At 39.4% G+C, this 14,070-nt stretch overlaps 1 protein-coding gene across 2 annotated transcripts in view; it reads left to right on the top strand.

The window, feature by feature from the left end:
* Positions 1–12,622, top strand: part of tsc22d2 (TSC22 domain family 2) — a 32,989-nt gene extending 20,367 nt beyond the window's left edge. For both annotated transcript variants that reach the window (XM_026323436.1, XM_026323435.1), the window contains 2 exons: positions 9,744–9,795; positions 10,289–12,622. In XM_026323436.1, the coding sequence (XP_026179221.1) occupies positions 9,744–9,795; positions 10,289–10,603 (367 nt within the window). In that variant the 3' untranslated portion in view covers positions 10,604–12,622. The remainder of the gene's footprint in view (positions 1–9,743; positions 9,796–10,288) is intronic.
* The last annotated feature ends 1,448 nt before the right edge of the window (positions 12,623–14,070 follow it).

Below are 14,070 nucleotides of genomic sequence, written 5' to 3'. Positions count from 1 at the left end.
TACATGATCCGCTAATTTATGGAGGTTTCCTCGACTCTTCATTCAATTTGTTCAATATGGAATTTCCACATACAATTTCAGAATGCATTTTGCAATTAGAAATTCAGTATGCAAAGTAGCAATTCAATATACAATTCACATTCAGTGGTATTGGTTATAATCTTAAATTAAAAAGGAATGACCAATCAAAGCAACAAGCTGGAGGCCGTGAGAAGATGAGTGAATCTTTGAGGCTGTGTTTACAAAGAGTAATGTTAAAACTATAGCTAAATGAAACTTCCATACTGATTTGTTAGCAGTTGGCTGTAAAAAAGAAGGATTAGTTAAATAGAAGAGTATCTAAATGTTTCATTAATCCATAGTTTATGTTTGTGTACTTAACCATATTCTTAGTGAGCTAATCCAGATGAGTGTGTGTGTCATTGCAGTGGGCAAGAGATTCTGCACTTCTGTTTGTTCCTCATCCAACTCATGTTTGCCTCCAGGCTCTGTGACTAACAGTGCAGCTTTATTCAGAACCTTTCAACTAACTGTCGGTAAACCTGAGGGAGCCACCTCCCTTTGTCCCGAGACAGCTCTCCTGCAAGGTTGGGCTTGTTGGAAGTTAGGGGGGAGGGGAGGGGGGGTTGCTCACAAAAACAGTTTGGGGGCATAAAGGAGCATTCCTGAAAATGATTGCTTTGTGAAAAATGTAAAACCTCAGCACTTTTTTGCATAATCAGCCTTGATATTTTGTGCAGGTTTCTACTACATTGTCTTCTACTACTACATTTGTCCTTACACTAGCACATATGCTTTAGCACTATGGGCTTGTGAATTGATGTTCAGAATTATTTCAAGAATCAGTGTTGAAACCTTGAGTTTTAGTTTTTTGCTTTAGTTTGTATTCATCAGTTTTTTTTCTGTGTATAACCTGTGTTGTAGGTGATCAGCTAAAGAATGTAATTTGTACACACATTTTTACAAAATTACAAATTTTTTTCACCTCACATTGAGTCTTAAATTTCTCCTGTAAATTTGGTTCATAACCAACAACAGATTTTTAAATGATTTTGGACAGCGCTTCACGAATTCAAAATTGTTGATCTTTATATTTACTCCCATACCTCTCCTTTTGTTAAAAAAAAAATTTCTTTCAAATTTATTTCAGCTTAACTTGTTAACATTTCAGGGAAGCAATCTCTTGGTCTTCTGAAATGAATCATTGTGAGACTAAGATTGGTCACAAGTAAAGCAGCAGTAGCTCCTTTACTGCCCTCAGCCCCCAGTGCTTAGCTTTATGGTTACAGACAATAAAAAAAAAAAAAAAGACAGATTTATATTTGGACTGAGCACACCTGATCAGCAGCCACACACACTGACAGAGAGTTAATTTGATCAAGACCAGGTACGTGGCCACTGTTTGACACTGAAACAAACATGTCATTATTGGGGCAAGGAGGTGGAGGAAAGTTGAACGTGGGAAAGCTGCAGTTTCACTCTTGATGTGCTGATAGGCAAGAACTGTTCCAGTGAACCTATATATCTTCTTGTTTTTCAGCAATCTGCTTTTTTTTTTCATTCCCCCATGAAATCCTGTGTCTTTTATAAGCTATCACTGGTTTATTCAAAATCAGTTAAATCCCAAATTCTTACCAAATACTCCTTTTTCTTGGCATTTATTCAATTGGCGTCACCCTGCCTTCACACACATAAACAACATGCACACAAAGAACACTTTGTAATTGCTAGCAGGCTGTGGGGCATATCCTGAGAGGCCCAATTCAGTTTCAAGGTCTTTCTTAGAAGCACACACAACGGTAAGTACATAATTTTGAACAGATTACTCAGTGCTTGTACAGTAGCCCCCCCCCCCCCCCCCCCCCCCCCCCCCCCCAGCCAAATTACTAACTACAGATCCTTGATGGACTTGACTTGACATTTTGCAGAACTCTGATCGCGAAGTTGGGCAATATAGTTATGGAGTGGCTAGCACTGTTGCCTCATAGGAAGAGGTTTCTGGGTTCAAGCCCAGCATCTGCTGTGGTCTTTGCATCTGAATCATAATGTCATAAAATGTTAAGGTGAAAATGTTACATTATCCCAAATTCCAGTATCTTAAGCAAATACTCTTAAAAAAAATTTTAAGCTTACTATCAATTACTAAAGCTTTACATCCTAAGATAGAAACATCTGATTATTGATGGTTTCGCTTGAGAGACAGTTTTGCAATGAGAGGCTTGCTTATGGTGCGGTGCCAGAGTTTACTTGATTAAAGCCTTGGCAGTAACACTATTATTACATAAATCGGGACATTGTATTTATGTAGCTCATGTTATACAGATTCATGCAATTCAGTGTACTTTACAGATGACTGATAAACTGTAAAGAAGAAATGCAAACACTAAAAACTATTTGAAAACAATCCAAGATGAATGTACACAAACTTTTGGAAAGGTGAATTTTATTACATATAAAATAGGAAATAATAAAATGGTAATAAATATATGGAATATGGAGTTTTCACACACAATTCTTTTTTTTTGTATGTTGTGAAATACATTTTGTTAAAATTAAAAAAGGTTTGTTTGCATGGTGGAGTGGTGAAGTAAACAACTTCTGTTTCTGTTGGAACCAAGATGATCTTGATTAGTTCACCTTGATGTAACTCGCACTATGTTAAAAGATATTTGCATAAAGTTGAGCCCTCCTCCACTTTCACCTATAGTGTAACTGGCTTCTTTTTGAGTCTGTCAGGTTCAGGGTGAGAGGGGGGGCATAGGGCTGCAAGGCAAAGTCTCATGGCAGCCATCACTTCCAACTCTTTGAACTTGTATGTGTGAATGTTTCATTAATCAGTGATCACAAAGAGTTGCACTCAATAAAGATGTCAGTCCTTTTCAGAAGACAGAAACGTTTTGATTGTCCAGACATTCACCATAGAGGTGACCTTTTGTTTTTTTGTAAATACAGTAACCTAATGTCATTGTCCTCCTTCTCTGTGATCATTAGTTAATGTGACAAAGATGACACACCAGTTCTTCTGGACGGAAAATGGAAACCCAGAAGTTTTTGGTTTGTTAATTCTTATTAATGTTCACTGAGCCAAACAAGTGGTTCAGGCACAAAATTCTCAGGAGGTTAAATAGTAAAAATATGATATTTAGGCACATGGTGGATGCTGAAGATCTGGTCTCAGTTGGTTACCATTTTGGCAGTGATTATGACTGGAGCATCCTTGTCCTGTGTCTAATGGTTTGGCAACCATTAAGAATCATTTGCCAACATGTATTTTATTGTCTAAACAAGCTACAATAATGAGGTCTTTAAATTTAGAGTAATGGATTTAAGCTCATCTCCTCTGTAAAGATCTTATCACTGAGTGTATTAAACCCTGGAAGGCACTGATTCTTTCTCATGCTCCCTGATGTCCAGTTTATGGGACGACAGGCTGGTGGTCTTTGAACAAGTCACATAGGAACATATGCAGAATGAGGCATTGTTTTGGAACAGGTTTGGCAGGGATGTGAGTGGGACAGTTCCTTCGGTATGTTTACAAGGAAGCTTGGTGGCAGCAGACACACCTACTCTCTGGTCTGATTTAGTGCTGAAAAAATAAACCTTCCAATCCAGACAAGGGGTCCCCTGAGGTCTGTCTTATTTTGTCTAGTCTCTATTGTGTCAGCATAGACCACCGTTTATGTAGACAGCACGTCCCTACAATAAATTCACCGTGTTCACGGGCACATATTAACATTCCTCCAGCATTGTGCAATTGTCGTTTTTTTATTTAAGCTTTACTGTGCAATAAGTACATAAGCAGTTAATCAAGATTCATTCTCTCAATATGCAAATTTAGGTCCATATGCAGGAATTGTTTTCATTAACAATTACCACGTATTTCTTGCATAACTTGTTCTCCATTGTAGGGTGCCAGGTTATTTATTTCATCACAAATAACATGTTGATGTAGTTGATTATTAGTTTCACATGTTGCAATGCAAATGATCATTTACACGCACCATCTGTACAGGCACAAAGTTACAACTTAATAAGGTTATACAGCAAAAATGTTCCCCTTAAATACTATAAAGGATAAGGAAAAATAAAGGTTTGTTTGAGGTAATTAGACTTTTCTCTTTCAGTGGGCAAAACTGAGAAAACCGTCTTACTGCATGATCCCTTTAGAAGCAGTTTTGGGTCTTTTGATTGTATTACACAATGGTATTTTTGGTTTCTCCCATGTTAGGTTTTTACATCTTTCTTTGTCGCATACATGCAGTGTGTTTGCAAGCTGGATTACTTTTAGGTTCTAAACTGTTGGTCAAAAAATTAAGCAACTTGCAAATTGCATCGAGCTCTGCAAAATAGTAATGGACATTACTCACTATTCTGAAACAACTTTTAGGTAAACTAATGAACATATTTTAACCTGGAAGGAAATCAGAAGATTGGTAGTGAAAATAACTGATGTTGGCAGTACTGGAAATGTTAAAGAAAGTATGTCAAAATAAGTCTGATTAGTAGTCATAATGTCATTGATCTGCATCAACGTTTCGATCACATACATCCATGTTTCGTAATCAAGGGTTTCTATGGAAAAGTGCAACTGATTGCTGCCGAGATGTGATTTATATAACTAGAAAGGTAAATACGTGGGGCTCACAGGCCCCCTGTGGGGAAGGCCCTCTTGCAAACATACTGGTCTCTTTGTTTCTGAAGCAGGTGATCATTAGTTGAGCAGTGTGGAGGAGAAAGCCAGTTGCTTTGACCTTTTTTAGTAAGTTAATTATAGAGGGCACTTGGAGTTTCAGTATCTGAAAACATTTCCAAGATCAGATCATGTAGAGCATTTGGGTGCCATTATGTGAAGAGTTTGGGATGGGAAGGAAGGATGGTATGGAAGTTTTTTTCCTTGCTAGATGACGACTACAAATGTTAATGGACAATGGAATAAGAGCTATGATGGCAGCATTCCTATGACTCCGGAGAGATTTTGCTCCCAATATAAAACCTGAGGATTTTTTGTTACAGTAAGTCTCCTCTTTCAGCCAGCACAAAAACATTAAAATATGTCTTTAGAAAATTGAAGCTCCTAGTTGATTTCTGACAAAACAGTGAATTCATTGTCATCACTGACGGAAGACATGACTTTAACTGCTCTTGCCTCAAGTAGTCTGTTCTGTGGTTTTGAGTGAATTTTTTAAACTACTCAGAGCCTCTGCTGACCTCCTCTGGTGTACAGCTGAACTGCATCTTTAAAGATGACGAGCGCTGGGATGAGGCAGGCTGTGCATCTGAAAGAGGACAGCAGTGAACGACTAGGGAGTGCACTCCTCTGTTGTTAAAACCCCCACCCTCCAGCTATTGTTTTGAAATACATGTATAGAGGGGGCTTATCACTGAAAGGCTGAGGTTTAATTTATTCAGCTGCTCCCCCCTGCAGTGAGTGCTTGTGTGCTTTGGGACAGGGACGTGTGCCGGTGCATCTGTGCCCTAATGGAGTTCTGACACTATGAAACATAATCTGACTTAGAGACTTGGCAGCAAAGTCCACACTTCACTCCTACATGTGTCTCATATGATACATAGCTGGATAAAAGGTCATATTCAACAGTGCACATCCTTTCTTCTGAGTAATTTGTGTGTGAGAGTCTTTATGCGTTTGTGTCACACTGGTGACATGATGGTGAAAATAACCCCCCCCCCAAAAAAAAAAAAAAAAAACTGTGTCGTTCAGGACTGTTTTGATAAAGTCTCTACGCTGATGAACTTGACTGTGTGTTGTCTCAGCATGATGGTGGCTCTAATACAGATGTCTGAGTTTGAAAGCACTGGTCTTGAAGCCAGAGGTGTCCAGAGCTGGAATGTGACGCCTTGTGGTCCTACAGACTTTGCTGGGGAGGGCGAGTGCATGTGTGCGCCGCTACAGTCTGCAGGGAGGGCACATGTTGAGGTTAACACAGCAAGCGGTTCTTATGTAAACCGCCACATGTCTTCCTCCTTGAATAGAATGTACAGTATGCTTTGTTTTTTTTTTTGGTACCGGATGGCAACAAATTAGTTTAGGCTTTTGTTGGTTTCCTCAACATTTCTTATAACTCCTTCAGGCTGGATATCCCAGTCACTTGACAACAAGATAAAAATTAATCCAGCTTGTTTTTTGTTATTAATAAAAACACATTCCAGTCTAAGCTTGCGGACATTCTTCTCTCTCGTCGTGCCAGATGTGTAAACGCTCTGTTTAAAGGGAGGGATGTCTTAACCTTGCCATGTTGTGTCATACTCAACAAAAGATTTTAAATCTGACGAACAAATAATTTCAGTGCTCGACTGGAACAACTCCATAGTTAAATTTAGAATTAATTTCAAAAATCTACTCATGGTCTATAAAGCTTTAGAGTGATTTTCACTTTCTTACCTCTTTTAACTCTTACAATCAGGTCACTTGTCACAGGTCAGTGGACCACTTTATTCTGTTCTGGTTGTTCCTAAATCTAGTCAGAGGATTTCTAGCCTTTTCTGTAGTAGCTCCTCAAACTGTGGAATCACTTGCCTATGTCTGTCATACAGGCTCCTACTTTTCCTGCTTTTAAATCTCATTTGAAGACATTTTATTAATGCCTTTTGGGTTTGTTTTTACACTTGTACAGCACTTCAGTCAATAATTGTTTTGTAACATGTTTTATATATAGATTTATTATTGTTTATCAGTCTTCAGCTGACACATTTTCCCTGCTGTCATTCCATCAACCTGGATATGTCATTCTGTAGATCATCTCCAAATTGTAGTGACACCACTTTGTAATCCAACAATTTTAAAGAGTAGAAAAATTATCTGGCATGTGTCACGTCTTGCTTTGCCTCACATATTTTGTTCTTTGCATTGCCCCAGGAAAGCTGGAGCAAAGAGGGAAGGCTGTAGAAATGTTAAATCTGATTTACCTGTATGAATTCGCGCATTGGACTCAGACTAATATTGGCACAATGAAACACTGTGCCAATATTAGTCTTAATAAAAAATATAACAAACACAGTACTTTCATTTGCCTTTTGTGTTTCTATCACTAATATACAGTTGATTGAAAAATATAGCAGCTTGATCAGTTTCTAATAGCTCTTTCTACACATTTAACATTATAACTGAAGTTGCTTTACCTTAATTCTTTTTTCCTATAGGAGTCAGTGGATTAAAACTCAACTAAAAGGCTAAATTTAGTTGCACAAACATAATGCCAGGTAAAAACAATTCACCAACATTTCATGCGTTATGTGACTAATGGAAGTGTCAGTGTTCCCGGGACTAAATGAAGTGTAGAGAGGGGGGAGGAGCTGCTCAACTCCACCCCCTGTTTTGTCACCACGGGACGAGCGGGGTTTTAAGACACACACAGCTCTCAGCCAAACCAAGCATCTGTGTTGGAAGCTACAGTGAAGTTGTATCGGGAAAACATTGGAGAAACGCTAACATGCGCTGTAAAATGAGCTACAGTCTGCCTTGCTCACCGGGAACCTCACCGACATATTCTGGGCGTTTGATGTCTTACAGAACGAGATGTATCAGGTAATTCGTTTGTCTTTATGGTCCCTGCCATGTGTTTTACTCTCGGTTTAGTTTACTTTAATATGGCACATGTGCTTCCTCGCGATTGTGGTTGTTGTGGCTTCTTCTTGACTACGTATTTGGTTTTTATCTTTACTTGTCTCTGTGGGATCTATAGTGTAGACTTGATTTACTCGGACCTATGTGGAGCTGCGTGTTTCGTCCCATGTTGGACGTACATGAAATTCAACCTGCTCAGTGGTCATTTGTGCCACACATGGTTGAGAGTGCTTTACCATCAGCCATTTGGCATGCAGGCCATTCTCATCTATCGGGGTCGTGTCACACCAGCGTGTTTTCTCTCCCGGATGGCATCTGTTTGGTGTGTGTGTTTATAGTGAGAGTTCCCCGAGCCGTGCACGGCGCGGTGTACGTGCACTCCAGCACGCAGGATGTACATGTTGGATACCCTGGAGCTCCATGTGATTATGCGATAACCCGTAATTATCACGTTTTATCTTTCTCTTTTCATTTACCACTTCAATGGTTACAGAAATCCCTGTGCGAGGCTGCATGTGCAGCTTACTTTGCGGTAATGGTCATTACTGTAACTGGTGTGTATGTAAGAAACAGGAAAACACTTTTTTTTTTTATCTTGAGTCCTTCAGGTTAAAACTGTTCATTTTTTTTAACTCCATCCAAATTTTATTAGACTATCTACTCTACACATTATGTTCACTGTTGTGCTTCAGAGCCGCGTCAGAGCGCCTTCTAGTGGCGTAAACGCGTTGGTACTTTATTGATTTATTTATTTTTTTTCCCCTTTACATCGGAGCAGGGCGGTGATTGTGCAAGCGAGCGTTTCTGGAGAATAACATCATCTTTCGAGACGATTAACACGCTTTTCCCCCCTCCTTTCTCAGTGAAATAAGCTTCTGAAACTTGGCATAGTCTTTTTTGTTTGTGTATGAGGATCTATGGCGTTGCTGAGTAAGTTGATCGTCTTTTATGGTTGAAGTGCGATATGCTTTCTTTCTTTCCTTTAAGGCGGGGGGGCGCAAATGCATCGATTTTAGAAAACGTTAGAACAAAGTGGGCCCCGTAGGGCAGCAGTGTGGGTGCTCCTCGTTTCTGCAAAAAACACTACCCAAACGCGATTTTACAGAGAATGGAGAACACTGACATTTAGCTGATACATGAAACTGAGAGGGGAAAGACATCATCAGCCGCGCCCGGGGCACGTCATCATCACAATGGAGTCATGCGAAGATGATTTAAAAAAAAAAAAAAGATGCAAATATTTGTGTTTGCATCGAAACTATCACCGAAATATTTTAGAGAACTGTGTTCGATACGTATCGCTTATTTTCACACCCTGGGTCTTAAAATGTTAAAAGTAACTTCACAGGATTATTTCAGTGTGTCTTTACTTTATTATTAATGTTATCATCATCATTACTATTATTAATAGTACTGGTAGTAGTAGTAGTAGTAGTTGTCAGCCTTGGACAAATGGTTTGTACTGATGACAGGCCTCGCTGCTCACTGTCTTTAGGGAAATTTGCACTAGGTAAAGTTCAACATCACTTAAGCTGGTGTGGATATTTGGGAGATCCCCACAGGTGGGACCATTTGACAACTATGTCAGTGTTGGGGGTCATTGGGTTTATCGCCATTGATTGTCTGCTGTCTGAAAAGTAAAGTTATCTCAGTATATTGACATTAAACCCTGTTTTCTGTATCTTTGAGGATTTTATGACCCAAGGCAAACATATTTGTAGACACAGGAGAGAGAGAACAGTTGATTACAATAGAAGCTGGGGGCTGACTGCCCACTATTTTGACCTCTTTCACCTTTGACACTCTAGTGTAGTAATGAAATTAAATCTGACATTTGTGTACCTTTTGACTTTAATTCTAACTCTAATTCAATTCTAATTCAACTGCCCGTGGGTTTTGAAAGTGTTCACGTGTGACACTTCTATTTTGGTCTATGTGTGTTTGTGAAAGGATTCCCCCTCAGTCATATCCTGCTCATCACAAAATACCGTAGGGGCATTTTTGTACAAATACAGTACAAGTGAGATCTCTGAGCTCCTTTTTGGCGCTTTAAGGATCAGATTTGGCAGTTTCTGAATGTGAAAGAGCTGATCTCAGTCTGAAGCACATCATATACATGAGACAAGTATCTTGTACTAATTCTCATTTTTTCTCTCCACAGTGCATCTGGTGCCAGTGTTGTTGCCATCGATAACAAAATTGAGCAGGCAATGGTGAGTTTTCCACAGACGTAAAAGTTGCAACAAATATGGCAATGACACACGTTCTCTGCAAACATGTACAGTGATGTGTTTTATGACTTTTCCACTGTTGACATAAATGACACAACCACCTCAGCAAGGAGAAACTCACTGAAAGTAATAGGCCATGGTTCAATTTTATCTGTACCCATTTGTTAAAGTCTTCTGATTGTGTTGTTCTGAATAACTAAACTTCAGTTCACCTTTTATGAAAAAAAAAAAAAAACAAAAAATCACATAGACCAATAAATCTTAGTGTTGCTGACACGGTTTGACAGGTCATTTCTTGAAAATGCAGTTCCTCATTTTAGTTCTCCTTGCAGCTCTAGTGCTTTGGCTTTAGAGCTAAAACCATTAAAAGATCAGACATCCCTACTGTTCTGCTCTGAGGTGACAGAACTGTATTTAAAAAATTGTTCATGGTCTGAAATGTGCTAATTTTAGTATCTGTCTTGTGTATTCTCAGGACTTGGTGAAGAGCCACCTGATGTATGCTGTTCGTGAGGAGGTGGAGGTGTTGAAGGAACAGATCAAGGAACTCTATGAGAGGAACTCGATGTTGGAGCGTGAGAATGCCGTGCTGAAGTCACTGGCCAACACTGAGCAGCTCAGCCAGCTGTCCAATCAGCTCAGCCAGCTGTCCAGTCAGCTCAGCCAGGGCAGCAGTACGTCACCACCGCTGCACCAGCAACATCCGGTCGTCACAAACAACACCCCCACCTTGGGTCAACCCGAGGGGAGTCAGAGCATTCCTCATCAGCCCAACATCAGCTCGGCGTGATCCCCCTTCCCTTAGTACACACGCTCAAACTCACACCTCCCACAGACAGGAGTGGTAGATCCTGTTAGAGAAGACAACAACTACTACCGTCCCCATAGCTCCATAAAGAGCGTTCAGTATGCTCCATTTGAGGAAAAATCAGCCACAGTAACATCTTTGTTTGCCACCAAGAGCCATGCTTCAGTGTGTGCAGCAGCCTTCACCGGGTCTTCACATTTTTAAGACATTTACCACCCCTCTAGGAGTCTTATTTTGGCCCTGGGTTTGGCTGCAAGAAAGCTGAAAAAAAGCAGGGGCAGGGGAGTTGACGCACACCTTAAAACTGCATGCTGTTCTTGTGCAGGAGATGAGGTCAAACTGCACAGAGTTCGATTTGTTGGGGCAACAAAGTGGTGGAAGAGGGCAGTGCAACCGTGTGAGGGGCCAGTGTGATGAAGAGGATCCTGTGAAACATACAACAGGGACTGTCCTCGTGGTACCCCACCCACATCACTCCAGGGCGGGAAGAGGCCAGAGAGCCAAGGGAGAAGTGGGGGAGAGGATTCGTCCTACCTGAGCAGAGGATGGCACCACTAGGCGCCTCAGCTTGTTATATGCTGCAACAAAAGCTTGTGTTGTTTTCTCAGTCACCATAGTTTGACATGAATCATCATACTTTTTCATTAGTTCAGTTTTAGTATTTGCATTTATTTATTTCAGGGCTGCTATTTTCATAATGTAAATTAACAATGTAATGGAGATACTTATTAAAAACAAAAACTTTTTTTGTTGTTTTTTTTTTTTTTTTTCCTGGTATATTAGAATCTGTCAGGTATTAATTTGGTTGTCTCTTTCAAGTAGATCTCAATAAGTAGGCAGTAAGTTCCATCATAGAAATTTTTTCTCCACATGAAATAGTGCTAACACTAAAGCCGAGCATTGATGAAATGAAATCCTGGTTGAATGTATATTTTGTAAAGTATAAAGAGCAAGGAGGTTTTGTTGTTAAGATATGAAATGAAATCTGTGATGGGATGTTTCGAAAAAGAAAACTTTCTAGGCTTTCTTTGTCAAAACAAAAACATGGAAATCAATTTGGGGTATTGGTCGGGGTATGAAAAGCTGTGAAAATTGTTTGACCTACTTTATAACCAAAGATGCAAAGCTGTGTAAGTCTTTTTGTTTGTTTTCCATTTTTAAATGCACACTTCTTTTCTACACTCTCCTTCCCTGTATTTTTGTTGCTGTTTTGCATGTTCTGCATGATCTATAATCAAACCACTTTCTTACCTCATGTTTTTATCCAGAACTCTTAGTTTTCTGTCAGGTTTTCAGTCTGAATGATTTATGAGGATTTATGAAAGAGTAGGCAGAGAAGGTGGAGTAAGTAGTCGAGGGTAAGAATACAATAAAGAACAGAATGTGCTGTAATGCAAAGAGGGAAGGGCCTTGTGCACAAATCAGAAACAGCCTTTTTTTTTTTTTTGCTTTGTGTGTTGAATATAATATGCAGAGAAAAAAGATTTTGTTACATTGCAAATTGTCATGTATTTAATGCAGCATTTTGTTTTCAGTTGTAGTGCAACACAAAGAAAAAAAATTGGACAATATTTGCAAAAGCAACAATGAAATCTATTAAACATTTCACATCTAAATGCTGGAACCCAGTCAGTTTTTGGGATGCCCCGTGTGTGTCTTTGTGCCTCTTGTGCTGCGTCTGCTGTTGTCAGGCGATCCGGGTTCTTTCTCTGTGGCTTAGAACCAAGCCAACATGCTTGGTAACTGTACAATCAGTCATCTTTCTACAGTATGGATTTTTCTGTTTGCTAATGCGCTTTTTTCTTTTCTCTGCAGTCCCTCCTGCCCCCCACCCATTTTTTTTTTCTTTTTCTTTTTTTCATTTGAAGGAGATGCCGTGTACATGCCAAGTGTACTGTATGAAATGATCACTGAGCCTTGGAGAAAATATCTTAACAATGCCCTTGTAATGTGCTGTTCATATTTTAGTTTTCAGTCAAAAATAAATTACTGTTTTATTAAGAGAGCATCTTTGTGTGTTTTTATTCTCTCCATTTTCTTTTTACAAATGGTGAACCACTTGTTTGTATTACTAACACTATAGAACATGTTAATTTTTTATCACATTTAATTTCTCTGAAATCATAAAGGTTGTTTTATTTTTGTGGCAGAACTAGTATATTTTTACATAACCTCTGAAAATGAAACTGCTGCTAATCACGTTAAATACTCCAATACAATATACCTTTTGAATAGTTTGGTTTCTCATTGTAGGGAAAGCACAGATGTTACTAAAAACTTTAATAGTTTCCCTGTTCTTTGAAGTTTACAAGTAAACTTTGACAGTGAGCCAGTATGATACAACATATAGGACCTTGAAACTGAAGCTAAGTGGAATTCACCTCTCGTTCATTTTATAATTTACACTGGTGATTTTCCCACTGTGATGTTTAAAATATCTACAAAACTCTCATAAGTCTGAATTGCATTTTCTTATGAGAGGAGAAAGCAAAGGCTCCCATATTTTGTTTTTCAGTTCAAAATAAAGCTTAAGGATCTTCTGATACATTGCTTCTTGGAGAAAATTAAGATATTACTTGATACAAAAATAAAAAGGTTGTCTTGAGGTCTTTAATTCAATTCAATTCAATTTTATTTGTATAGTGCCAAATCACAATACAAACCATCTCAAGGTACTTTACAAAAACAAAAAACCCAACAAATCCCTTATGAACAAGCACTTGGCGACAGTGGAGAGGAAAAACTCCCTGTAACGGAAAAAAAAACCTCCAGCAGAACCGGGCTCAGTTTGGGCGGCCATCTGCCTCGACCGGTTGGGGTAAGTGGATAGAGGAGAGAAAAGAACAGCAACAATAAACAACATATAGACACTGCAGGTTGGTGGGGCCAGTAACTGCACATCAGCGATATACAGCTCCAGGACCAGGGACACCTGCAGAAGGTACAGAGAGAACAGAGAGAGAGGGAGAGAGCACAAACTAGGGGAGAAAAAGAGAACAAGGTTAGTGACATTCAATGGTGGAATATGCATGTCAGGGCGGAGGAGATGAAGAGAGGGGAAGGAAAGGGAGGGGAGGGTTAGGGTAGGGGAGCTCAGTGCACCGATGGTCCTCGGGCAGTCTAGGCCTATAGCAGCATAACTAAGGGATGGTTCAGGGTTACCTGAAGCCAGCCCTAACTATATGCTTTGTCAAAGAGGAAGGTTTTAAGTCTAGCCTTAAAAGTAGAGAGTGTCTGCCTCCGGGACCTGGATATTTACACTGAAAATAATGTTTCACCTGACATCTTTAAGACAAGCCCAAAAAGTGTTTAAAATGGTGACAGAATTCTGACCAGATAGCACAATGTGAATGTTTCTATCTCTACTTGTGAATATAATATCTTTATTATTATTAGTTCCTTAACCAACTCTGACCTCATGTTATCCCAGCCACAGTCTTTTTAAGAGG

This window comes from Mastacembelus armatus, chromosome 4 (genome assembly GCF_900324485.2).
Source record: "Mastacembelus armatus chromosome 4, fMasArm1.2, whole genome shotgun sequence".
Taxonomy (NCBI): domain Eukaryota; kingdom Metazoa; phylum Chordata; class Actinopteri; order Synbranchiformes; family Mastacembelidae; genus Mastacembelus; species Mastacembelus armatus.
This window is presented reverse-complemented; position numbering and strand designations above follow the sequence as displayed.